Source organism: Corvus kubaryi, unplaced genomic scaffold (assembly GCF_017639235.1).
Source record: "Corvus kubaryi isolate FWS band 111438036 unplaced genomic scaffold, C.kubaryi_AGA036_p1.0 78, whole genome shotgun sequence".
Taxonomy (NCBI): domain Eukaryota; kingdom Metazoa; phylum Chordata; class Aves; order Passeriformes; family Corvidae; genus Corvus; species Corvus kubaryi.
The window spans coordinates 4,518,265-4,542,824 of NW_024582065.1; the positions used below are offsets into that span (position 1 = coordinate 4,518,265).

At 49.7% G+C, this 24,560-nt stretch overlaps 1 protein-coding gene across 1 annotated transcript in view; it reads right to left on the bottom strand.

The window, feature by feature from the left end:
- The window catches only part of MEGF9 (multiple EGF like domains 9), a 51,101-nt gene that overhangs the window by 19,938 nt on the left and 6,603 nt on the right, over window positions 1-24,560 (bottom strand). The window contains exon 3 of the mRNA XM_042052783.1: window positions 7,658-7,850. Coding sequence (XP_041908717.1) covers window positions 7,658-7,850 — 193 coding nt within the window. The remainder of the gene's footprint in view (window positions 1-7,657; window positions 7,851-24,560) is intronic.

The following is a 24,560-nucleotide window of genomic DNA, read 5'->3' on the forward strand; positions in this document are numbered from 1 at the left end:
TCTCTCTTCCCTCAGGTTTTCAGCTCTTCACAGCAATAAAAGGGTTACTCTCACCTCGGCCTTGCAGCTTTACAGCTGGAATGTTGAATTTTTTCTTATCGCAGTGGAGAGGGGGGAGAGCCGAGCTGCTCCGGCTGCCCACGGCAAGGCAGTGGGGGGGGTTCCACGGCTGGAACAGGTCCATGGCTTCAGGATGGCCGTGGCCCGGCCCGGCCTGGCCCAAGCAGGGCCTGGCCGGGCCCGCTGGCCCCCACACGGGGCCCGCAGCCACCTGTCCCAGCGCCGGAAACGAGAGAGAGCTTGGAGGGGGAGTTTGCCTATTCTTAAATGTGGATCACAGAGGTGATCACAACTTTAAGTGGCTTAGAGAATTGTCCATATTCAAACTGGCCAGCTGATAGGTTCTGTCAGTTCCCAGAGGAAACTGTAAGCACCCCTTAGCAAGGACGTCCCTTCCGGGACTACGCTTGCTAACCTATGACAGTCAATTATTGGAATATCAGCATGTGGGGAAGGGGAGAGCAGGAAAAAGCCCCACACTGGGTTTCTCCTCCCTGCTCCCTCAGCTCAACCCAAAGCCACTGGCGGCCGAGGTGGCTCTGTGGGAGAGTCAGGGGGGCCAGGGCCAAGCCCTGCACCGGGCGCCTGCTCTGAGCCCCTTTGTGGAGGGCACAAGAAGCGGAGCTTTATGGGGGCCAACACTGGGCCATTGTGTGCCACATTCCTCGCTCCGTGCTGGGGGACGGCAGCTGTTTGTAGGGCAGCTCTCGACGGAGCAGGGACACTTCACAGCTCTGAAAGGCCACTCTGTAAATGTCAGAGGGCCACCTTGTCTGGCCATCGCCACCTCCGCAGCCCCAGCTCCCCCGTGAGGGAAAGCCAGGAATCTCCAGCCAGGACTGGGGAAAGTGAGGAATCTCCAGCCTGTGCAGTCTCCTCCAGGGAAGGAAGGAAGCAAAGGAAAGTCTACATTGACCCTGGGGAGGGAGGTTGGATGGGGTCCTCTACAGTTCCATGAGCAAAAGCCTCCACTCACTGCAAAATCAACCTCAGCTGGCGGGTCCTGGTTTCCCAGAGTAACCTCTGGGGATCATGGCAGTGCAGGGATGGGACAGGGAACCTCAATGCAGAGAAGGACATATCAATGGGGATGGCAGGGAGATGGAGCTGGTCCCCACCGAACACATCAGTTTTGCCCAAAGTGGTCCCTCCACCCCCCAGACCTCTGTTGGTGCCTCTGCTCAGACAGCAAAAGGAGACTAAGGGTACAAGCAGTGCCTGAAGTACACACTGGGCACCACCCCCCAACCAGAATTTAGCCACAAAAGCTTAAACAGTTGAGCCAGTATTTCTTTTTGAGGGCAGTCAGTGTTTGCCAGAGCAGCAAAGTTTGCAATAGACAACACAGGAATGGCAAAGCCTGCTGGAAGATCCACAAAATAACAGGATTTCTGAGAAGCCATAATTACCATAGGAGAGATGATAACAATCCACCTTTCCCTGCTGCTGTGTCCAGTCACTCATTCATTTCCCAGTCCTGTCTGCAACTGAATAAAAATGGGTTCAGGTACCTTTACCTTCTTGGGGGGGGAGAGAGGAGGAGAACTGATCAGATGTAAAGGATGTGAGAGGCTGGAATAGGGGAGAGATTTAGATAATTAAAGCATGCAGAAAAATAGCCTTTAACAGGGTATTCTTCTGCTTTTCTGAGGTCCATATGTAATAATTTCCACTACAAAACAAGATCTGTTCTCTGCAGAGTGATGCTGACAAGGCATTACTGGGAGATAATGAGCCACTGGTTGTGCTCATCCGATCTATAAAAGGGAGAGCAGTCTTTTTAAAGGGAAAAGGGGGGTTTGTCTGGTTTTGGGGGGGTTTTAAAGCACAAGTCCTTGAGGATTTCAGCTCCCAAGATCACATCTCCAAAGGGGAGCAGTGCCTGATGTGGTTTACTGGACTGCTAAAATACAGCAGAATGGAGAGACACATCCCACGCAAAGAAGAGACATTTCAGAAGTGTGATGACACTCTGCAGACAGACAATGAAGATTTTATCTATGCAAAACAAGAACTCCATCACTTCCCCCAAATAACCTCCAGGGTCTGGGATGGCCAGCAGCCCTGCAGGCTGGTGAAGCTCCACAAAAACCTTGAATTTCAATGGACCTGCATTTCCTGACCACTAAAACAACCCCACCAAATTCTGCCTCACATGAGATGTGTCCAGACTGCCACACCAGGCTGCCTCCCCCAGTCTCTTTGCATCTTTCCACATCCCACCAGCTCCCCAATCCCAGTGTGTGGCTCTCCCTGCCCAGCTTCCCAAGCTCCCTCAGAACCTCCAGCACTTATTCAAAGGCCTCAACAAAGCACTTTGTCCAGTGCTGCTGACCTTACCCTCACCAGCCAGGCTCTTGCAAATCCCCACGAGCTGGGGTCACAAGATCAGCCTCTCCACATAGAATCCCACCACAAAGGCAGCACACAGGGATGGCCACTGCCCTCCCTGCTCAGCCTCGCAGCATCCCTGCTCCAGGGGACAGCCATGTACAGATGCTCCCAGGGACGCTCTGCCTCCATTCTTTTTAATATGAACACAAAGCCTGAGGTCCCCTTGAGGGGGGAAAAGCATGTCTGAATTAACACTTGGGCATTTATATGTGTGTGTTAGTATTTTTTTTCACTGGAAATGAGTGACGGGAGCTCTCTCTCACAAGACTTATGCCAAGCCTGCAGCACAAGCCATGCAGGAGTTAGGATCACAGGGCTGTCTCTGTAGCCAGCAGTAAGGAAAGGCTGCTGGATCAGCAAAGGAGCAGAGCACTACACCCTTGGGCATAGGGTTTCAGCCCACAGCAACCAAAGAAGACCAGACATCACCTCCAAGCTGTCTGCTGGAGCTTCTGCTTCCCACTGCCCTTCTACTTGTGGGGAAACTGAGGCAAGGGCAGAGGCAGCAACTTAAATTGATCCACAGACCCCAGTTGAACAGGCACTAGGGACAATGGCAGCATATATGTATGTTTAGTTTAGAGCTTTTTAAGGGAACTGGAAAAACGTAACCCAGTTTAGATGGTTAACCTGGGTTTAGGTAAACCATATGGCAAAGCCATGTCAGGGAAGGCTTAGGCTGGATACCAGGAAAAGGTCCCTCCCCCAGAGGGTGTTGAGCATTGGAAAAGGCTCCCCAGGGAATGGTCACAGCCCTAAGGCTGCTAGAGCTCCAGAAGCATTTGGACAATGCTCTCAGGCACAGGGTGGGATTGTTGGGGTGTCTGTGCAGGGCCAGGAGCTGGACTGGAGGATCCCTGTAGGTCCCTTCCAGCTCAGAATACTCTGTGATCCTTAAAACACCCCACAGCAGCCACAGCTCTCCTCTTGTTCACTGGCACAGGTACTGGTGCATTACTTTTCTTCCCTAGAACCAGGACAAGTTTAAAAACACAAAACCTCCTAGGGAAACAGGGAATTGAGGGCTGAACCCTTCTGCCTGGCAGCAGCATCTCATAGCAGCATCTCTGCTTCACAGCTCCACTCCCCCATTCACATCCCAAACCCACAGGAGCACCCACACAGGGACAGCTGCTCGTGGGCTAAACATGCTGCCTCCATGGCTGCAGGAAAGGAAAAGCCACAGACACCCAAGTGCTGGGCTAGGAAAAGTTGGGATAAACACCTCACAGGAGGTAAATCAAGGTCAACCCTCCTGCAGATGAGCTGGGTCACACTGGGCTGCCCAGGGCCAGCGTTTGCAGTCCCACGTGGGGATGGGCAGTGCTGCCAGCAAGGTAAAAATAAACCAAAAACTGCCGAGTCATCTGCTGTCTCCTGCTCCCCAGGAGGGGGATGCTGCCTCATCCAGGCTGGCTTCATCCTGCCTGCAGTCCTGTCCTTCAAATCACTCAGCCAGAGGACAGGTTTACATGGAGAATTAGCTCAGTGTGTGTTGGAAGAGCTGTGCCTGCACAGCTCCTCACACCAGGGCATGAGGGCTGCAGACCTAAAAGCTTCCTCAAACCAAGCCTCTTTCCCCTCACCCTCTTCATCCCAGGGCTGCTGTTCTGGCTCACCCTGCCATGACTCAGCTGGGGACATGGGTGGCACTTTGGGCAAAGCTGCACAGGGTGCAGAGGGCCAGAAACACTGTGAAGAGCCCCAGTGCTCCCACTGCTGCCCTGGCTATTGGCACTGGAGACCACCAACCCCAGCCCACTCCTGCTGCCTCTGCCTTGGCTCCCTGCCCAGCCTTAAGGGAGCAAGAGATGAGAGTTCAGGCACAGGACTCTGCTCACATGAAGGAAAAAAGGAAAAATAATTGTACAGGAGTGCAAGGCTAGGAGATGTGGGCTGGCCAGCCTGGGCATGGTGACCTTCTCCAGCAGCACTGATCACCTTCAGTCCTCCACCAGGCTGGGAGGTTCTGGTTTCCTCAGAGGACACACAGCACAGCCTTCAACTCAAGGGGCCCAAAAGATGGTGAGAGATGCAGCTGGTGGGGGCAGCTCTTGGCTGAGGCTACATCAGCATGGGCTGAGGCTGCTACCAGGCACCCTCCCCACTCTGTCACTGTCCCAGCGCTCTGCAGCAGGAACACAGCCCTTCCAGCTCAGCCCGTGCACCCACATGAGTCACCGTCCTCATTCTCCACTACTCTGACCTTGACCACGGCCCTTGAAACTTCAGCTTCTTTCTCCACCCTTCCTCTACGGACTGTGAACACTTCCAGGCCACAGCTATCTTTAGCAAGCATCTGCACAGCATCCAACCCAAAGAAATGTGGTTTTTTCTGAGGTTTCTAGGCGTTAACCGCAGCAGGGACAATTTACTCCCCCTCTCCAAGATGTGTCAGCCCTCTCTGAGAAGCTCAAGATTCCATCCAGCCCCACAGCAAGCTCCAGCTTGAGCCACACACAGCTTTTCATCTAACAAAAAAACCACCCAAACCAGGGCACAGAAATCCTCTACCATCCCACAGGGGGATCTGTGTGGATCTTCCTAGATAATCAAATTTAAACCACCACCAAAACAGACCTTTGATTAGCAGCCATGGAGCCCATTCATAGCGACAGCATGTCAGGTCAATGTTCGCTCCCAAAATCAACTCTGTGCCTTGGGAAAGGGAATTTTTTAATTTTTATTTGATGGTCTGCATTTGAGGTCTAGTTAATAAGCAGGGGACTTGGGTTGCCATCTGGCCAGCCCGAGAGTGTGCCGAGAAATAATACTAATAATCATCCTATGATTAAAAGGCACTTTTACAAAAGCCTGGGTGAGCTGACTGAAACCTAAGAGGCATCTTTGTGTGCCCTGAGGGCTTGGCCTTCGGGTACTTTGCCCCTCCAATCAGCCACCCTTAAAAAGGGTCAGAGTCCAAAATCTCTGCTGCTGTTTCACCCGGAGCCCCACTGGAACAGCTTTCCTCTGAAGCCCTACACAGGAATTCACTTGTGCAAGTCAAGCTGGGCTGGTGCTTTATTAAATAAATAAAGCTTACAGGATTTTCCATGTCAACAAAACAGTAGCTGGTTGCTGGTATTGGGCAATGCCTGCGTGCCTCATCCCGAGCAGAGACTGCCCGAGGGACACGCACTGCTCCTCCAGGGACTCCTCAGCAGCCACCCAGGGCTTCCAGCAAGAGAGCCAAAAATCCCATTCCAGGATTCACACACACATTTCCCTGCAATGCACAAGAGGCTCTCCCACCCATCAGGACAGATCCCACTGCAGGGATGCACCCCATCCCTGGTGCCTGCCCCTACCCATCCCAGCTGCAGACAGGCAGGAGCTGTGCCCAGCCCTGGTGCCCACTCTAACACAACAGAAACAAGGGGAGCATCTGCCCTTGCTGGGATTTGTGTCCCACTCCATTTTCCAATACACATCACTGCCCATCTTGCAGCCATTCTGATGCCTCCAGCCCTACAACACAGACAACTGACCTATTTTCCTCCTTTTAAACACCCAGGGGTCATCTCCATCTGCAGCAAACCCCTCTGAGCCAGGAAGAGAAACAGAGCGATCTCTGTTAGCAACATCCCCCCTCCCCAAATCTCCCTCCACATCTTGCCCTGTGCTGTCTCTTCTAAATGTCTGAGAATGAACATCTCCCACATCCCTCAAGGCTGTGAAATGGTGCTGAGGAGAGGCTGGGGAGGTCCCTGCTGTTTCTGGCTCCACCTCCACCTTATTCTCCTTCACAACTCAGAGTATCCCACCTGAAGCTCCCAAGGGCATTCCTTGGCTCGCCCCATGCAGTGAGACATGGGGAGACACCACACATGTCCATACTTCACCCACTGCCCAGTGACTCAGAGCTGGGGCAAGAATGCTCCCTTCCAGTTAACCCAGTTGCTCCAGCAACTGCTTTCCCTCTTCTCCCAGCTCTTAAAGATAAGATTTGCCCCATCTGCCTTTCTGCCCAATTTGCCGTTATAGTAGATCTGACCAAAATCACACTTTCCATTCTGTGGCAAACCCTGGTGCTTCCAGCCACATCTTCCCATACCTAAAGCAACCACTGAAGAAAAAAAAAAAAAAAAAAAAGTGGAAAAACTTCACACTTTCCACCCCCAAGAATCACTCTTTTAGTAAGAAGGTCACTCTCCTCAATTGGAGCGTTACTTCTAAGTTCCGAATTGTCAGAGCTTATGCAAGCAGAAAAATGCAGCATTGAAACAGAAAGGAAGGACATCAACAGAGGGTTTGGGCATTTGGGAAAAGATAATATATAAAGTAATTACAGGCAGCATGTCCCTGCAGAGCATTTTGACTCTGACTCAGCTCCTGCCCTGGCAGGGAACTGCAGGTGGCTGAGCCCAGACCAAACCCTAGAAGACAATAAGGCAGCAGGAGCCTGGGAAGGCTGGAAGCTGCTGCAGGGTGGTTGCTGAGGTCTCCTCCAAGGAGAGACTTTGAAACTTGCTGTCCCCATGAGCACAAGCTGGAGACCCAATGGGTCAGGCTGCTGCTCAGTCTGATCTTGCATGAATAGAGATCCCCTCAACTCAGCCACAGATCTCTAATGGCTGACGGATCACCGCTTGGAAAATAACTGCATGCCAGCTTTTACAAGGCAAGATGGGGTGGGTGAGGTGAAATGAAGAGGAACACATTCATTATACAAGAGCTCCAAGCATCAGCTCTGGTGACTGTAAACACCAGGCAAGGCAGGAGCCGACTCTGCTGTTGGGCTGCCGCTTCCACCCCAATGCTCAGCAAGGGCAGAGCACAAAGCTTTGCCTGCCTCTGGCAGAAAACCTATCCCTTTGGAAAATAAACCTCTCCAAAGCCCCCATGCTCCACCCCAGCCTCCACTTCCCTCCCAGCTCAGGCGCGAAGGCAGCCCTGCCCGACAGGTACTAACAGATGCACAAGGCATTAGGAGAGGTTCTGCTTCCATGCGACTCTGAAACACAAGTCAACTCCCTTGGGGGCTGCCAGGGCTTTTGCCACAGCCACGGTATTTTTATAATTGAGCTCTTGAAAGATGAAGAATAATCTTCATGAATTGTTATAAGATCAGCTTCCTTCCTGCTTATTTTTTTTCTTTTAAACACCAGCACAGATGACAAGACCCACTCTTGCCCCAAACCCAAAACACACCAAATTCCGACACCTTGCGCACAGACCCCCGGGGATGCCTGGCATTACTCACTGGTCACACTGGTCACTGGTGGCTCCGGTGGGACTGCAGCCGCAGGGCTGGCACCGCTGGCTGCCCTGCTCGGGGAAGAAGCCGTGGGCACAGCTGTGGCACTGCGGCCCCGTGTAGCCTGCCAGGCAGTGGCACTGCCCCGTCGTGCGGTTGCATTCGATGCTGCCCACGGAGCTGCAGTTGCACAGGTCTCCTGCAAGGGAAAGAGAAACAGAGCCATGGAATCACAGAACTGCAGAATGGTTTGCGTTGGAAGGGGCCTTAAAGCCCATCTCATTCCAACCTCCCTGCTGTGGGATGAGACACCTTCCAGGTTGCTCCAAGCCCCGTCTAACCTGGCCTGACACTTCCAGGGATGTGGCAACCACAGGTTCTCTGAGCAACCTGTGCCAGGGCCCCACCACTCCCGTTGCATACCCCCATCATCACTGTAAGGATGATTTTTGCTTTGAAATGTTGAGATGATAGGAAGAAAACCACATTGGGAGCACCCTGGGGTTTGAAACACAGCAGTTCATGCTTGAAGTCTCTCCAAAGAAGAGCTACAAGGTTACGGGTATAACTACCTAAAATACATCTATACATAGCTGTATACAATGTCTTTATGTATATACACATACCTATCCACCCTCATGGTTGTCTGACTCCAGGAGCTGACAAGCACTAACTGTGTCATATCAGGATTAAATCAGCAACAGGTTACAAAATCATTAATTCTAAGAGCCTCCATTCCACACCACTGGAACACCCCTGATTTACCACAGAACACACACTGACGCAACAAACTGGCAGCAGCATCTCCCACTCCTGGAAAAGGGATACAGAATCCCCTGAAAATCTGCCCCCAAGGGGGCACCAAGCACATGAAAATGACTTTAAAAGCTGTGGTAGAGCTGAAGGCAGGACAAAGACCTCCACCACCTAAAACACACCACCTTCAGCCCTGTGGTGAGAGCAGATGGCTCTGGGGACCCAAACATGGTCTTTGGGGACACTCTATATTTCCAGGGGTGCTGGAAAGCATGCACTGAACAGCTGCTTTTTTAAGAGAGAAGCAAATCTTTTGATCAAGTGATGAATTCCCAGTCCCCCTGCACGTTATTTCTCATAATACTTTAAAGCCCCAAATGCACTGAAGAGAACAGCCTCTCCCTGGCAATTTGTTTCTGCCAAGAGCTTTATCTCTGTTCTTTCATTGCAAAATATTTAGTGCCTTAATAATTTAAAGTCTTTTTCTGCCAAGACTGAATTATAAACAAGGATTATTTGCAGAAATAGTGCATAAAGCATTGGGGGCTTTACACAACTGCTGGTGTTTGTTATTGCCTGAGAAGAGCCAGTGTTCAGGGCACTTCAGGGAGAGGGGAGAGGCCAGGTCCCCATCCCAAGAAAACTTAACTTAAAGCTCTTTTCCTTGTCATCCATGTTCTTCTAACACACAAAGAAATGTGAGTTATTTAGCTTTATTACTCCATCCTAGGATCCCCACAGAAGCCGTGTTGTCCCTGTACATACACCTGTGAAATTGCACCTAAATTTTCTTCAATCCAAACTATCAAATAGGACAAACACCTCAAGATCTGCAATTATCCACTTCAGCAGCCACTTCACATAACGAACTAAATTCCCAGCTCAATTATCCAAGCAGAACCATATCAATTTGGGCACTTGGGCTTCTCCCTGCCACCAGAACAGAAGCCACAAAAACTTGTTGAGCAAAAGCACTTCGGAGTTTGTCAAACACACATCAAAACAAATTTCCCTCACGTGTGGTGCCATTACACCTGCCAGACTTGATTAAGGAAAGAAAACAAGCATCGTGTCTGTTCTAACAGCATGGGAGGCACTGACAGGGCAGGCACCACACAGGGGGATGAGCTACTCCATGTGGAAACCACCCTTGTGCTCCAGAAGCATCAAAGCCAGAGCCACCACCAGCTGCATGAGACCATCCTGACACTCCCTATGGATGACTGGATGAGGAGGGCAGGAGTGGGGTAGTGCTTGAGGATGGTCCCCATTGGCATGATCGAGCTCTGCCCCATCACTTATGCTCCAGCAGGATGGCAGCACTTTGAACAGGAATCTGACTTTGTAGCACTCACTGCTCTCCATCTGATGCTCCAGCCCATCAAAATTGCCCCAACTCAGGTTGGGCTCCACCTCAGCTGCCAAATTCAACAGCAACACAGACACCACTGCAATGCCAGTTCCCCAGGAAAGAGAGAAATGCTGCAATAATCCAAAATAACACTGGCAAAAGCAGTTTTTGCTTAGGAGGCTGGTGGAACCTGGTTCTGCTGGTGATGGGGGCAGGAGCCGAGACTGTCTGCTGTGAAATCACCCCGAGTGCATGATAATGCAACAGGACAGATCCAGAAGTTGTCTCCCAAAAGGGCTGATTCCTTGAAGACCCTACCTCCCCCAACCACCCCAGAGATCTTTGGGGAGGGATGGTGGTCCCAGGCAGGGGAACAGCATCACACACGGTACCTGCCCACCCCGAATGCACCCAGCCCAGCTCACACATGGATGCAGCCCCAAGATGCCCCGGAGCTGTGTAGGTTGGGCAGTGGAGGAGATTCAGACAGCAGCACTGAAGTCTGGACTCCATCATCTGGCACAGTGTCGAGGTCAAGGGCTGACACAAGGATGTACCAGACTATGAAAATCCCAGGCCTAATTTAAAGGACACTTTGTTGTCCCCACGGCAGCTGGGTTACAGAAGGCGTGAATGGTCCTCAGCCAGAACGGGAACGTGATAATGAACATCTGCCCTGGACTCCAGGAACACAGCAAAGAGGATGAGCACTACAGAAGAAAATCAGGGAACATCGTCCTGGCTTCTGGCCAGAGCCTGGATTTTTGGAGCCTTTATTCAGTTTTCTCAAGCCAATGTTTTGCTTTTGAAGATAACCTTCCAAAACACCTCACTGACAGCTTTTGTGAGGGCAAAGGAATGAACAGGGTGGATGAACCCCAGGGCTGTCCCACTCCAGACTGCACAGTCATGGTTGGAGGATTGTGTTGAGGTTGGGATAACACCATCGGCAAAGGAGCTAAGGGCAAAGACCTCTCAGGGATGAGGCAGTGATCCAAGCTCTGACTCTCCCCAGTTTGCTATCCTGACTCACCCTTGCTCTGCCTCAGTTTTCCCATCTCAGGGTGTTCCCCTGCCCCCCAGCGCCTCCAAGCCCTGCTCGTCTCTGCCTGTTCCCCATTGCTAAACCATCAAGGTCCCCCTTCCTTCCTCACAGAGCACTACACAACAGCTCAAAGCACAGGAAAAAAACCCACCTCTGCTTGTGGAGGGACTGACAGGCTTTAATTAATTAACAGCCTAATGATGTTTTGAGGTCCAAGAATAGAAGCACCATAAATATGTGTGTCACTGCCACGTTACCCCTCAAACAAAATAACCAAACACCTCTCCATTCAGGAATAATATTTCACCTTCACTGGTTGTTGCTTAGAGGAAGGTGGAGTGGAAGGAAAGGTTCCTAGTTTGGGAAGCAAGGGGCACACTGCTGTATGGGGACAGATTTAATACCCAATTTCACTTAGCCCCAGCCTCAAACTGAGTAATTTCTAGTATGCAAAAGCCATAGGTTACCAATAAACTGGAGAAGAGATGTTTTATATTGCATTGGATCCACACCATGGCTGTAAATAGCACTGACACAACCAAGAACCTCCGGGTCTGAGGGTGCCCTGTGACCCCTCAGTGTGGCCACCTGAGGCTCAGTGCCAGTTCCCCAGCCCACCCCTGATAAAGATCTCAGCCTCCAAATCCCATCCCAGTGCAAACCCCAACTCTGCAAATCCCAGCAACATTCCAGCCTGCGCCAGATCCATCAAGAGCCCGCACCCCTTCATCTCCCATCCCCTCCTAGTACTTAAACAAGGCTTGTTCTGATGTAAAAACCCTTCCTCAAATTATTTTTTTCACATCCTTTCAGCTTTGCAGTGTTTTAAGTCTTCACACATATTGTAAGTGTGATTCCTCCTCCTTTCCAAGCCACTTAATGAATGAATAATTTAAAAAACAGGTGAAATATTTACAAGGGCTAAAGAAGCCAATACTGTGAAAGGCACGAAGGTCTCTGTGAAACCACATTAGCTGGGGACATCCTGAACCAGTGCAAGTCCTGAATGAACTCACCTACTCCCTGGGAGCCAGTGTGGAAAACCCAAGATGTAAGCTTTTGGTTATAAGAACATGCAGCTGTAAGAGCAAGCTGTGAAGGCCCACAGATGCTATTTACTGTCCTGCTGCAAAAGCATCCTCAAGGAGATGGACATTTTCTGTTCTCTAGACTAGATGAAGGGGAAAAAAACCAACACATTTCTAACCTGGAGGTACTGTTGGGTTTTTGGGAGCCAGAGATGCAGCCCCAGTGTGGCACCTGCAGCTCTGAAGCCAACACAGCCCAGTAAGAACCTCACCTCCCAAATACTCCCTAGATATCCCGCTGGATTTAAACCACTGCACACAACACCATCCCACACCTGGAAAGGCTTTGGTTTTGTATTAATTTAGCAGTTTTCCCCCTTCCCCAGACTTCATTCCCAAATTCAAGCCCTACTTTCTCTCCCATTTCCCCTTCTCAATCCCTCTCCAGGCACCATTCTTGACAAGACAGGAATAAAGGGATCAGGCAGCAGGTTTAAAAATCTATCCAAGGTCATTTCCTTTCCCCTTGTAATTAAATTGTGGAACTCATTGTCAGGGGATGTTCTGGCTGCCAGAAATACCTATGGCTTCAAAGCAGGACTGGAAAAGCTCACAGAGGACAGGTCCACTGGTGGCTGTTAAACACAGGGATCTGGAGGAAGCATCCTGATAGGAAAGGCCCTGAAACTCTGTCCAGAAAAGTCAGGATTATGCCCTGGCCTCTTGGCAACTTCTTCTGGCCTTTCTTGGGTGGGTGAAGCTTTGCTCTGAGCCAGCCTGGCAGTTCTATTTTCTCCTTGTTTCCACTGCTCAGGGATGGTGGCAGCTCCAGTCCTTCCCCCAAACACACAAATCCCCCTTAAAGAGTTAGACACTGCTCTTTCCACCGGGAATTTTTCCTTATTACAGCCAAAGGCACAGCTGTGCTACACCATTGCTCTGTCTTTCCCCCTTGCCTCTCAACAGGCTCTTTCCCTTACCCCCGAGAAGACATTTCATCCCCTCAGTACAACCCACTGATGTGCCAAATCTCCCCTAGCAATGAGATGAGGGTCAGGACAGTGCTGTTCCAGCATGGGATAATGAGAGTATGCATGAGCCAGCTATTAAAAGGGAAGGTCCCATCCTACCCAGCCCTTGTCAAACAATTTCCTGAGCTCCAGCCCATCCCTTCCACGTCTCTGATGCACCATCTCAGCGTGGTCCAGACTAGCCCCGGGACTGGAATTTGGGTTCAGCTCCATCACTCTTCACTTGGGTGCAACTCTACTGATGCTCTGAGTGCAGGAGTTGTTATCCCAGTGCAGGGATGCTTTGGCCTCCGACCTTCCCCCACGGCTGCAGCAGCTCTGAGAGGACACAGCCTGGCTGAGCTCTCTCCCAGGGAGCTGAAGAACATCTGCCATGGGCTAAGAACTTCAGCAAGAACAGGCCAGAGAGGAGCTGATGCACTCTATCTTCCCAAAGAGAGGAGTTCTGCCAAGTCTCAGGACTCATTCCCATCCAGACAGCACTCAACACAAAATAAGAGTCAACTCTTGTGTCACAAAGGTGCATTAAAGTGCTCAGACCTGTAATTTACTCTCACTTGAGGCTACAGAGCAAAGCCAAAGTGGTAGGAAGAGTATCTCTGCCTACCCCAAAAAAATTTTATATACATATAGGAGCATCTTCTGTTATTTTGCATTCACTTTATTACTCAGTGCACCACATTCTGAGCACTTACAGCCTCCATCAAGCTCCAGGCTCTGCAGACTCAGGTGCTGATGGTGAAGAGAACATCATTCACATTAATGCTGTTAAGAGTGTCACAGAGTCACTTGTGCTGTTCCATAAAAGGCTTTTATGGGTCAACAAGGGGGAAAAGACAAGAATTTCTCGATGCATATACATCACTTGTAATATCATTAGAAGATTAAACACATCCGTTGAGGAAAATTGTATCAGATTAAATCTCTCACTTATCACTCGGAAAGAAGTACAAAGCCCAGGTCACAACTGTTGGGGTCACCAGCAGCTGCACAAGCACTTTTCATCAGCCTGATGAGACAGGTTTGGGGTTTCAGCCAAACTCCAGCTCAGCCTCAACTGTCACCCCGTGCCTTTCCAAAGGGATGGAGCATCACTCCCCACCCCAGCTCACAGCCCTCCTGCCTCACCAGCCATGAGCAAACCAGGACCCTCAAACCCTCCCCAAAGGCAAAGGCTGCTCACTCCCCAGGATCGGTTATTTCTATTCCTTCCCTGCACCTGTAATGGAACCTGCAGGCATCTGGTTTCTGAGGAGTTCCTGAAAGCTCCTTCACACAGAGCAATTTTTTGTTTTTTCCTCCTTTTTGATGCTAAACAAGTCAGCAACCTGTGCACAAAGCTTTGAACCCACCCATTCCCCAGCAAACCTGCTTTAAAAGTCAGACTCACAAGTGTAAAGCTGTCTTGGGAGACTAAAGGATAAAGCCCTGTAAACATCAGGGGGGAAAAAAAAGAAAAATATGGATTCTCATTAACTCTATATTCCTCCTGCATTGGGAGATCCCCAGCTCACAGCTCTGCAGGAACACACCACCCGAGGAGCTCCCATGGATGAGACAAGGAGAGGTCAGGAGAAGAGGAGGGGTCCTGGAGTCATTAAGATCCAGGTTCTAAGGCAGAAAAGCTGTGCAGGAGGAATTGCACAGCTGCAGCTGAGGAATTGTTCATTCCTATATAACAATAAATTTCCATAGGCAGACAAACCCTCCGGGTCTCTTACAAAGCAGACTGCACAAAGAGGAATGTGGCCCTAAACTGTTTATGATACAAGTAGCTACAGTAACTTCAAATAGACCAAATAAATGCTTGAGGATTAAAACCTCCACAGTTAAAAAAAAAAAAGAATCCAAGACTTTTACTTAATTTAGAAATAGTTTCATTGGCATTTTACTTTAGTTGGTTAGGTTTTCCCACTAATATTTCCACAAACGTCTGCAACCATATAAATATTCCCTGTTTCTGTTTGAAAATCTCTGTATTTTTTACCACCCTGTGTGTGACGCAGCCAGCCCAACTCCAGGTTTAGAGATAAACAGGGTGAAAACTAACTTTGGTAAACACCTCCCCACCAGCACACAGAACCCTGGCAGCTCATACCCTCCTGACAGATGTACTTGCGTGGCACCTCTCAGGAAACTGAATTGTTTTGTCAGCAAAATGCTTTGAGTGGAAGATCAAGACAGCTCACACGGGATGAGGCTGGGAATTTATGAGCAGATTCCAATTTTAGTCTCTATCAACCATGCCCTAGCAGAGAAGGGGATTATGAAGAGCTCCATGAATATGAACTATAATCATCTGTTGAAGGCTCTGCGTGCTCCAATTCCTGAAAAAAGTAATTAAACTCACAAACTTTGCTCGGTGCTTTGGGGAGTTGCAACTAATGAATGAATACGTTCATTTATGGGAGATTTAAGGCTCTTCAGAGAACACCCTGAGCAGGAACTGTCCTTCCAACTGTTTGTGTTTGGGTTGTAAAGTTGTGCTGCGTGAATAACCAGCAAGAAAACAGAGATGAGCTGGGGGATGAGCTTGGGTAACACCCCTTGATCACATCCTGCCCTTCCCAGTGGGGCTCCCTGTAACTCCTCTGGGCAAGACCTTGGGGACAACAGGGTCAAACCTTTTGTTTGAGTAACAGCCGGGTTTGCTGCTCACACTCATGGCTGAGAAGCAAAACTTTCTCTTCCTGCTGCTCCCAGCAGATCCCAGGCAAGAGCAGGTGCAGCAGCACAGCCCACACTCCCAGGGATGCAGCGGAGCAGGGACTTTGTCCTGCCTGCAAGGAACTGATCTGCCCAGCGACAGGAGCTGCCTCCTGTCTGCACATTTGTCTGACACAATTAAGTTACTTCAAACCAAAATCCATCGCTGCAAGGCATGTGGCCTTCCAGAGCCTTCTCCCTTCTGGACCCTGCCTGCAGATAAAACAGATCCTCTTCTCCCGAGTCACTGCAATTAACTCCTCATGCTCCCAGTGTCGACTTCAGCTTTGGCAGGAATGGATGTGACCTCCAACCTCCTCCTTCCAGAGCCAACTTCGTGCTGAGCACCCACTGAATACCCAACCTGAGAGCTCCGTCGGTGCGGCTGAGCAGGATTTGTCATCCCCAGCCATGGCTCACTCTGCCTGGGAGAACAAAAGGGAATGGCCAAGTCCAGGCTGCTGGAAAGCCATTTTTTGCTTAGTACAGAAATAACAGAGTAGGTGATAACACACCTGCTTCAGTGCCATCAGTTGCTGAAAGCAGCTGAAGGGAGGGGCACTGGTGAGAACTGTGCCAACCTCCCTCCCTCCATGCAGGTACATCATGTACAAGCTGCAGGGCTTGGATCTCTTGGGAGGTTTCCCAGGGAGGTGGCAAACACACATGGCTGATCTCACTGCAAAATGCGGTAGTTTTTTTGTTGCAAAGACATAACCCAATTTCTTTGCACCAGGTGTAGCCACAGTGTAACCAGGTCCTTCACTGGTGTATGAAGGGAGCTGCAGCTTTGCCTCACTGACCCTGGGCAGAGCTACCAAAGCTCAGTCTAACCTGGGATGGACATGGTAGGAAGTCATCCTTCCTTTCTCCCTCATTTACAGCACTCTTACACCAGGAGGGAAGACAGGACAAAAGCGAGGAGATGCCAACAGCAATGGTGCAGTCAATCCATAATTCAATATAAAAATACTTGGAAGTGCATTCTCCCCCAGCAGAGGCAGAGGAGTGCTCTGCATCTCCTGGAAGCAGCAGCTGCTCCTCGGATGGCTGCCACAGCCCCCCAGCCTGCTCTGGGGCACACATAACCTCTGGGGATGGTCTTCACCTTTAGGGACAGCAAAAGCATCAGGCCCAGGTTTCTCTCCAAGCATGCAGGAGTGATTTTTAAGCTGCTCTAATCATTCCCCAGGCCGAGAGGTGCATTCGAAGGGAGACTCTGGACACACACAAGAGGTAGAAGATGGACCAAGGCGGGGGTCACACTGCTGTAAGATGCAATGCTCTCCACACAGGGCAGGGGCCCATCATTCATAGCTCGGCACACAGGCAGCAAGAGGCATTTTTACAACTTTTTTTACCTTTTTTTAATGAGAAAGAGAAGACGACTTGCATTGGAGGGTTTCAGGCTATTTTATGTTTAAGCCTGTGGTGAAAATCTGGAATGAAAACTTTGATCAGTAACTCCAGCAGGTGCCCAGGGCAGTTCCTTTCAAGATTCAGCTCCTCCAGCTGAGCAGCAAAGGGACAGACCCGTTAACAAAGGCGCCTTTTATCCACAGTGTTAATAAACACTAACTGAAAGTGTTAATAAAAAGAGGCTTTCCAGAGCCTGAGCTAAGACCCCAGTTTGTCTCAGCTCTTTGCATTTTCAAGCTTAGAGATGAAGCAAAGCCCCAACGAATCCCAGGATTCATTCCCAATACACATTCCTAATTCTTCTCCTACTCTAAACAAACATATTTAAATGCAGCCTTTTATTAATCACAAACAGCAAAGTATCTTTGTTCCTCTCTCACTCACTTTAAAGGCCATGCAGAGGAAGGCAGAGGGACTTGAAGAGAAGAAAACCCTTTGACAGCCTGCAGCCAGCAAGTCCTGCTCCTCTCATTGCTCCCGAGCTTGGTTCCAAGTTTAATAAAGGTGTTTTGTCTCCTTGCTTAATAAGTGGAATTACCATAGCAGAAAGCCCAGCGGGGGAAAGGGATAGCACGGAGCATGAGTAATCACAACCGGTTTCGGGCAGGTTTTGCCATTTGGGTCCTGTTTCAAGGTTATGATGACATAGTGCTATGGGCTGGTTTGGAGTTACCGTAACTCCTGCCAGACAAGGAGTTGTAAGTTACAATGTGGTGCAAGCAGGGAGAGCTGCTGGGACAGAGCAAGGAAAATGTCATCCGAGCTGGGAATAGAAGTTTCCTGTTCCTTACGTTTTATTCCCTTATTTTATAATGCAGCCTTGTGCTTGCCCTGCTATACTTTGCACAGGACACGGTGATGCCTTTACCTCCAGCTCACAGTGACTTAAATTCCCGCTTTCGGAACTTGTTTCACATCTTTGCTCTCACCCAGCACCTGCCAAACTGGGTCACAGATACTGCACCCAGACGAAGTTTGCTGGCAAATCCACGGAGAAGAAGCCAAGCTTTCAAAGAGGGAACTGATACGGGCCAGGACGCGTCATGGAAAAAGACACCTGGATGGAGAAAGCCATCATTTATCACTGGAAACAGGGGACTGCAGCAGATCCAGTATCATCTGCTGAGGACCTGCTGAGGGGAAGCAGCCAGCATGGTGCAGCTCAGCTGTACTCCAAAACTTCCTCCAGCAACTGCAGCTATGCCATGAATTTAAAGAGCATAAATCCCCCCCTGCACAGAGAGCAGGGGCAGAGCCCACCCGCAGGGCTCTGAGGGCAGCTGCCAGCCCCTGCCTCCCTCTCACCTCTGCTTTGAGCCCCCAAGCCCTGCAGCAGATGAATGACTCCAATCAGGGCTGCACATCAGCTTTTCATTCCTCTCTCCTTAGTCCCTGTGGACGGACAGTGCAGCTCCATCCAGTCCCAGCTCCTGCCTCAGCCCTGAGGTACTACCTGTATTTATTTCCAGCAATAGCACTCCTACCAAAGGGAAATGTTTCCATTAAACAGCCCAAGTTCAGCAACTACAAACAAACAGTGACTTAAAGCCTAAGCCAATTCTCTGAAACTTCCACAATAAATACCAAGCCATCCAGTGAAGTACAACAGGCAACAACCCTGCCCCACAGAACACCCAAACCCCTGTAAACAGGCAAAACCTTTAAAAGCATGACAGGAAGGATGGAGACAGCCAGGCATGAGGGTTTCAGGCTCCATGTGCAGCACTCCCCATCTCACCCACAGCTCAGGCACTAAGCTGAGACCAAGCCTGAGCAAAGACGCTGAAACCAAAGTAGTGATTTGCAGAGTCAGAGCTGAGCCCTCCGGCATCACCAGGGGGGAACTAGCCTCGTCAACAGCAGCACACTCAATCCGGGGCTGGCAAAACCAAGCCTGATCCCAAGCCAAAGAAATGCTCAAAACCACAGAGCTTCCTCTGAAGCCAATAGGTCAGCTAGGAGAGGTTTGTTGACATTTCTATCTTGGCCATTTCCTCATTTTTGAGGGCTTCATAATGACTGTTTTGGCATTGCAGGAGGAGGAGCAGTGCCTCCTCTTCCACCAGCTCTGCTGCCAGAAAGAAACACTGTGAAAGGAGGATCTGAGTCCCACCTGCAAAGAGGCATCCAAAATCCTACTGAACCCAGGGAGCTGCAGGTACCTGACATGACCCTGAGACTCTACTTTGACAGGGCCAATATTGCACCCACTGTTCAATATATCACCTGGAATTACAGATATACAGGTGGGAGAGATGTCAGCTCTAAGGCAAAGTCAGTATAGCTCCTGTACATCCTGACAGTGGACACAGAGGATGCTCTCAGAGGGCTCACAAAGCGATGGGTGATGGTGCAGAGAGAGGAGAGCATCAACCCTCCAGTCCATAAACTTGAACTTGCCATCTGCATACCCCCTGGAAAGCTTCTAAGGGGCTTGTAAACCAAAAATCAGAGGTAGTCACTGCTCCAGGCATCCCCTGACACCAAACTGAGGTGCTGGGGGGAAGGCTCTCTCCTGTCATTGCATCCATCCCAAACAGAGCTCACTGCCTTCCACAGGGAAGTCAGTACCACCCTTGTAACTGACTGTCCCTTCAGAGACTGGTCCATGTCTTGTTTATCTTTCATTTTAAATGGATTAGACATGTACAAAAGCCTCCCTTAAAAAGGAACCACCAAGATGTGAAAAGGATGGGAAGATCCAACTGTCAGGCATCAGCACTAATCCACGTCAAAGGGCACGCTGTCAACAACTCACTGTAAACTTTCAGGAGGAAAGAACCGCTCAGAATAAAATAGTTAAGACCAAATAAATATTTGTCATTCATTATCTGGAGTCAAACTTGGATTTCTCAACAACACAGCCAAGCAAAAGCAAGCACATTAATAAGAGAACATCTTTTCCAGGGAGCTACCCGCCAGGCGTGCAGCCTGCCCTTGAAGGGAGGAAGGCTGGAGGCAGGTGAAGGCTCTGTTTGCCTTTCTCCGATAACAGGTATTTCGTTTTCTACGTCACTCCGCTTTATCGTAGCCTGAAACCTGGCTGAGCACCCGGTTCCACCTCCCCATCTGCTCCCAGCTGGCCCTGCGGCCCAGGGGACGCTGAGCCAGCCACGGCGATGCCACAGAGCACAACAGCTCCCCAGACCCAAACTGGGGGACCCCCAGCCCTGTTCAGGAACTGGAGGGCATTGCTCAAAAACCCCACAGGGCAGATCTTAACACGACATGGATGATCACAGGGAGGGGAGTGCTGGGAGCACTCATGTCCAAGTCATGCAGGGAGCTGGAAAACAAGGCAAATTCCATTCCCAAATCCTTCCTCAAGTATTGGGACTGGGAAAAAAAAAACCACTGGCCTTGGCAGGGAAGGGCAGAGCACAAGCTGGGGAGGCTCCAGCAAAGACACTACCTGTGTTGGCAGCAAGTGAGCAAACACCCAGCCCAGGCAGAAGCCGACAGGTCAGTATGCTCCATTTCAGCTCCAGTAACCTTCCAGCTTGGACAAACAACTGGAGCAGATCCTCCTCAGGATGTCTTGAGGTCCTAATTGCATCCCAGCCCAGCTCCCCACAGACCAGGCTGCAGTTTGGGGTGGGAAGGGGTGCATGGAAACACCTCCTCCTGCCCCACAGGCACTACCAGCCGGGGCACTGCACAAGCTCTGTGTCCTTTCTCATCCAGGAACACTCCAAACCCATGGCACGGTGAAGGCGTGGGTGCCTCTGGCCCCATTAGTCACACATCTGCCATCGAGACGTGTCTTGGGGTTTGTAGGAGCCTTATCCCAAAATCCTGCCTGCTCCCTCAGAGCCCAACATGGTGCATCCATCCTGGTTTTTCCCCCCAAATAACTGCTCAAGTGAGTGTGTCTAGTTTGGAACAGAGAAAGAACACCCTAAAACCCAGGCTATAATGTTTGCTTTGTGATAAAAGGCAAGAGCTTTAGCTAGCAAATAAAATATATGTAATATATACATATACCTATACAGTTTTTCTTTAAATAGAGGGAAGGAAAATGGAATCATTGAAGTTTTCATAGCCCAAGGAGCTTTGAAAAATTTGGAGAGAAGGAACAGAACATCAAGTTTAAACTGTTTTCAGTGGAAAAGCCCATTAAATGAAAAGGGATCTTTTGCAGAAAGATATATATTTTGCTGATTTTGACAAAAAGGCCTGTTCAGAGGAGGGGGAAAAAAGCTTTCATTTGAAGGTATTGAGCATTGCTTTTGCACCTTTATAGCGCTGCTCATGAAAGCATCCTCACAAACCTGTTATTGCTGGAACACAGCATGCCTATGGAGAAGGTGGATCTGACCACGTGCAGGGTGCAGGCAGGGGTTTGGAGACAACCCTTGCCTGTGCCACGAAAATGAGAAGTTATTACAAAAGGCAGGAGAAAAAAATATATATTAAAAAAAATAATCAACTTCCTTCCCTTCCATTTGGCCCCTGGGAAGGGGAAATGCTGATCCTCCAGCTCACAGATGGTTTTCCTGGAATAACCTCCTGGTTTCCACCCTGTCAGCCACACCTAGCGCTGGGGAGAGATTTTGGAGGACAGATGAAGGACATCAGCCTCCCTCCTCCACATCAGCACCAGCAGCACTGCACATGCCATGGGATGCACCATGGCACACAGTGGTATTTCCTGGGATGAAACATCAACTTTGCCCACAGATCCCTCCCCAGCAATGGCCACATCTCACATTGCAGGAGAGGAAGCTGTGGGTTGAGCACACACATCCCTGGCAATTAAAGTCATCTTCTCAGCATCAACCAGTCCCAGCCATCCTGTGACAGGCCACAGAGATATGAATTACACCCTTGCCAATTTAGACTGCTTTTCTTCTCATTCAGGTGTTGTTGGACACGAGTCCCATTCAGTGACAATCACAGCATCACTCAGCAACTGCACAGAAGGAAGGATTGAGCAACACCTAAAAGGTTGCTGTCCCACCTTGTATCTTCTCAAAACTTTGCACAACTGCACACACAGGGATGAATTTAGAGTAATGTCACCAGTGAAGCTCTCAATAGCAGTGAAGTGTAAGTGCTCCACGTGGCAGGCAGAGCCCTGCTGGGGAAAATGACCTGTGAAAGCTGAAAAGGCAGCCCACAATGAGACCACTGGGAGAAAAAAAAAAAAAGGCAACAAAACAAACAGTCCATTTCAATCTCCTTTTCATAAAGAGACAAAATGAACCCAGGAACACATCAGAGAACAATCATTTAGCACAGATCAAACGGGAGAACTAGCATATTAAAAATACATGCAGCATTAATCAGCTACACAGAGTTATGTGCCATCATTTCCATAAATAATACAGGATCAAAGCAGCCCAAGCAGCACTATCAGTTAATATAGTCAGCCAGTCAGTCAAAATAGAGTAAAGCTGCCTGAAAATCGTGGCTGTATAGTTTGCCAGGAATAAAGCAGATTCATCTGAGAAGTGGCACTACCAGTTAAACGGGTAAAGGTTACCAGCAGCCTCGTCATTAAGAGGGAGGTGATGCCACAAACAAGGGGAAAAAAAAAAAAAAAAAAAAAAAAAAGAAGGAATGAAAGGTTAATGCAGCCTCAACAAATTATTTAAAAAAAAAACCCAAACAACTTGGGGAATATCAATATATCTTGTCTAGTGGTGACTCCAAGAAGGGCCAAGCTGTGGGGGACAGGGGGGAAAGACTGACCCTTCTGGGAACATCCCCAGTGGCTGGAGCACGGGTGAGCCATGGGGTGCAGCTCACCCAGAGCCCCTTCCCCAGGGTTGGGGCAGTGCCAAGGGGCTCCTCTTTGCCCAGGAAAAAACTCCCTGCTGTAGAAACCATCCTGTTCAGGGTGAAGGCTCAGCACCAAACAGCCTTTAAACATCCACCCATCCATGCACAGAAAATGCCTGTGTCATTAAGCCCTTTTCTGAAAGGCTGCAGAGCTGTTTAGCTGCCCAATTTTTAAAACAGGCATGTAGAGCAGAGCTATAAATAGCAGGGATGTTTGCCTAGTCATGTTTCTGGGGGCTTATTTATAAGGACAGGGGGCGACTGAATTAAAAATGGTTAAAAAAGAAGTGTCTTGGGCTTCTCTGCTTTAAAGCCAAGTTGCCAGAAGACAAAAACCTTCGAGGTTTTTGCTTTTTTCTTTTCCAGGCAAAAAGCAAATGCCCATCGCTCATGCTCAGACTCTGAATTGGTTACATTTACAAGTCAAATTTTAATTCATACAGCAGGTGTTCAGAAATAAAAAAAAAAAAAAAAATCCTCCTTCAAGCAGTACAAGACCAAACTAAGGCTTTGCATTAGTTCTTGCAGCTTCAGGGAAGCTCCTCATTCACTGAAATAGGACCCATGTATGTGAATGAGGAGCAGAGATCTCAAAAATCTCTTCCAGAGTCGGAGCGGGGTGGGGTGGGGGGGGAAGCCCTGAAGGGCTGGAGCAGAGCTGTTGCCAAATCCGGGGGCTGGCAGCCTGTATGGCATCACGACCCTGCTGCATCTCGGGTGATGGAGGGCGATAGGAATTTTGCATGGGAAGATCCAGATGAGCACCAGCCAGAGGAGGAATTCAGCCTCTAACAAAAGAGCCGCTTTGGGCAGCTCGAGCGGTCCCCCAGGCGATTACAGCCCCGGCAGTGTTTGGAGGGTCTATTCTTCGCAGGAAGCTAGGCGAAATCCCGGGAAACCACGCGGATCGAGCAGCCCCCTCCCTGTTCCCTGCCTTTATTAAATCGCCGGAGAAAACAAAAAGAGGCAGCCAAGCTGCTCCCAGCCCCTCAGCGCCAGGACACCAGCCAGCTGGGATGCAGAAGCTGGACCATTTTCCCTGCATCCCTCGATGCAGGGATAGGAGCCGTGGGGGAGCGAGTGACCCTGTCAGGAGAGGTGACAACCTCCCCTGCTCCTCCAGCAAAGGCAGCTGCAGCGAGCCAGGACCAGCACCATCGGGAAGTTTCCTACTGAATAAGGGGGGGAATGTTCTGTCAGACAAATGAGGTTCAATTATTCCAAGTCTAGAATGTCTTGTTGGAAATGCTTCCAGACTGACAAGCTTTAATCCAATAAAAGACCCTTCCAGACAAGCCCTGCTGGGACTTTGGGAGCATTTCCCCCTGGCAGAGACCCAGCAGCCCCCAACCCCACAGTGGAGATGGATTTAGCCTGAGGCATAACAATCTTACAGGGCAGCCTCAAGGCACAGGACACTGGAAGCTTAAGCAGAAGCAAAGCAAGAACAACAATTCCATTTCAATCTGACACAACCCAAAAGTCAAATTTAAAAAAAGCAAATAATTTCCTGTGAACCAGAAATCTGCCAGTTTAATGAGACTGAATTGCAACTGATTCTGTTCTCCTGGGGTGCTAGAGACACATGAACCCCCAAGGCAGGGCAGATGGCTGGACTGCAATCTAGCCTTTAGCTCGTAAAATATATTAATATCCCCAAGCAATTATAAAGTGCCAGACTCTGCCCCTCCAGGCCCTACTCCCACCGAGCAATGCCTCGCTGCACAAGGCAGCCCTGTTGAGCTCAGACATGCAGCACCTCCCAGGGCAACACAGCCTGTGGCTTTCC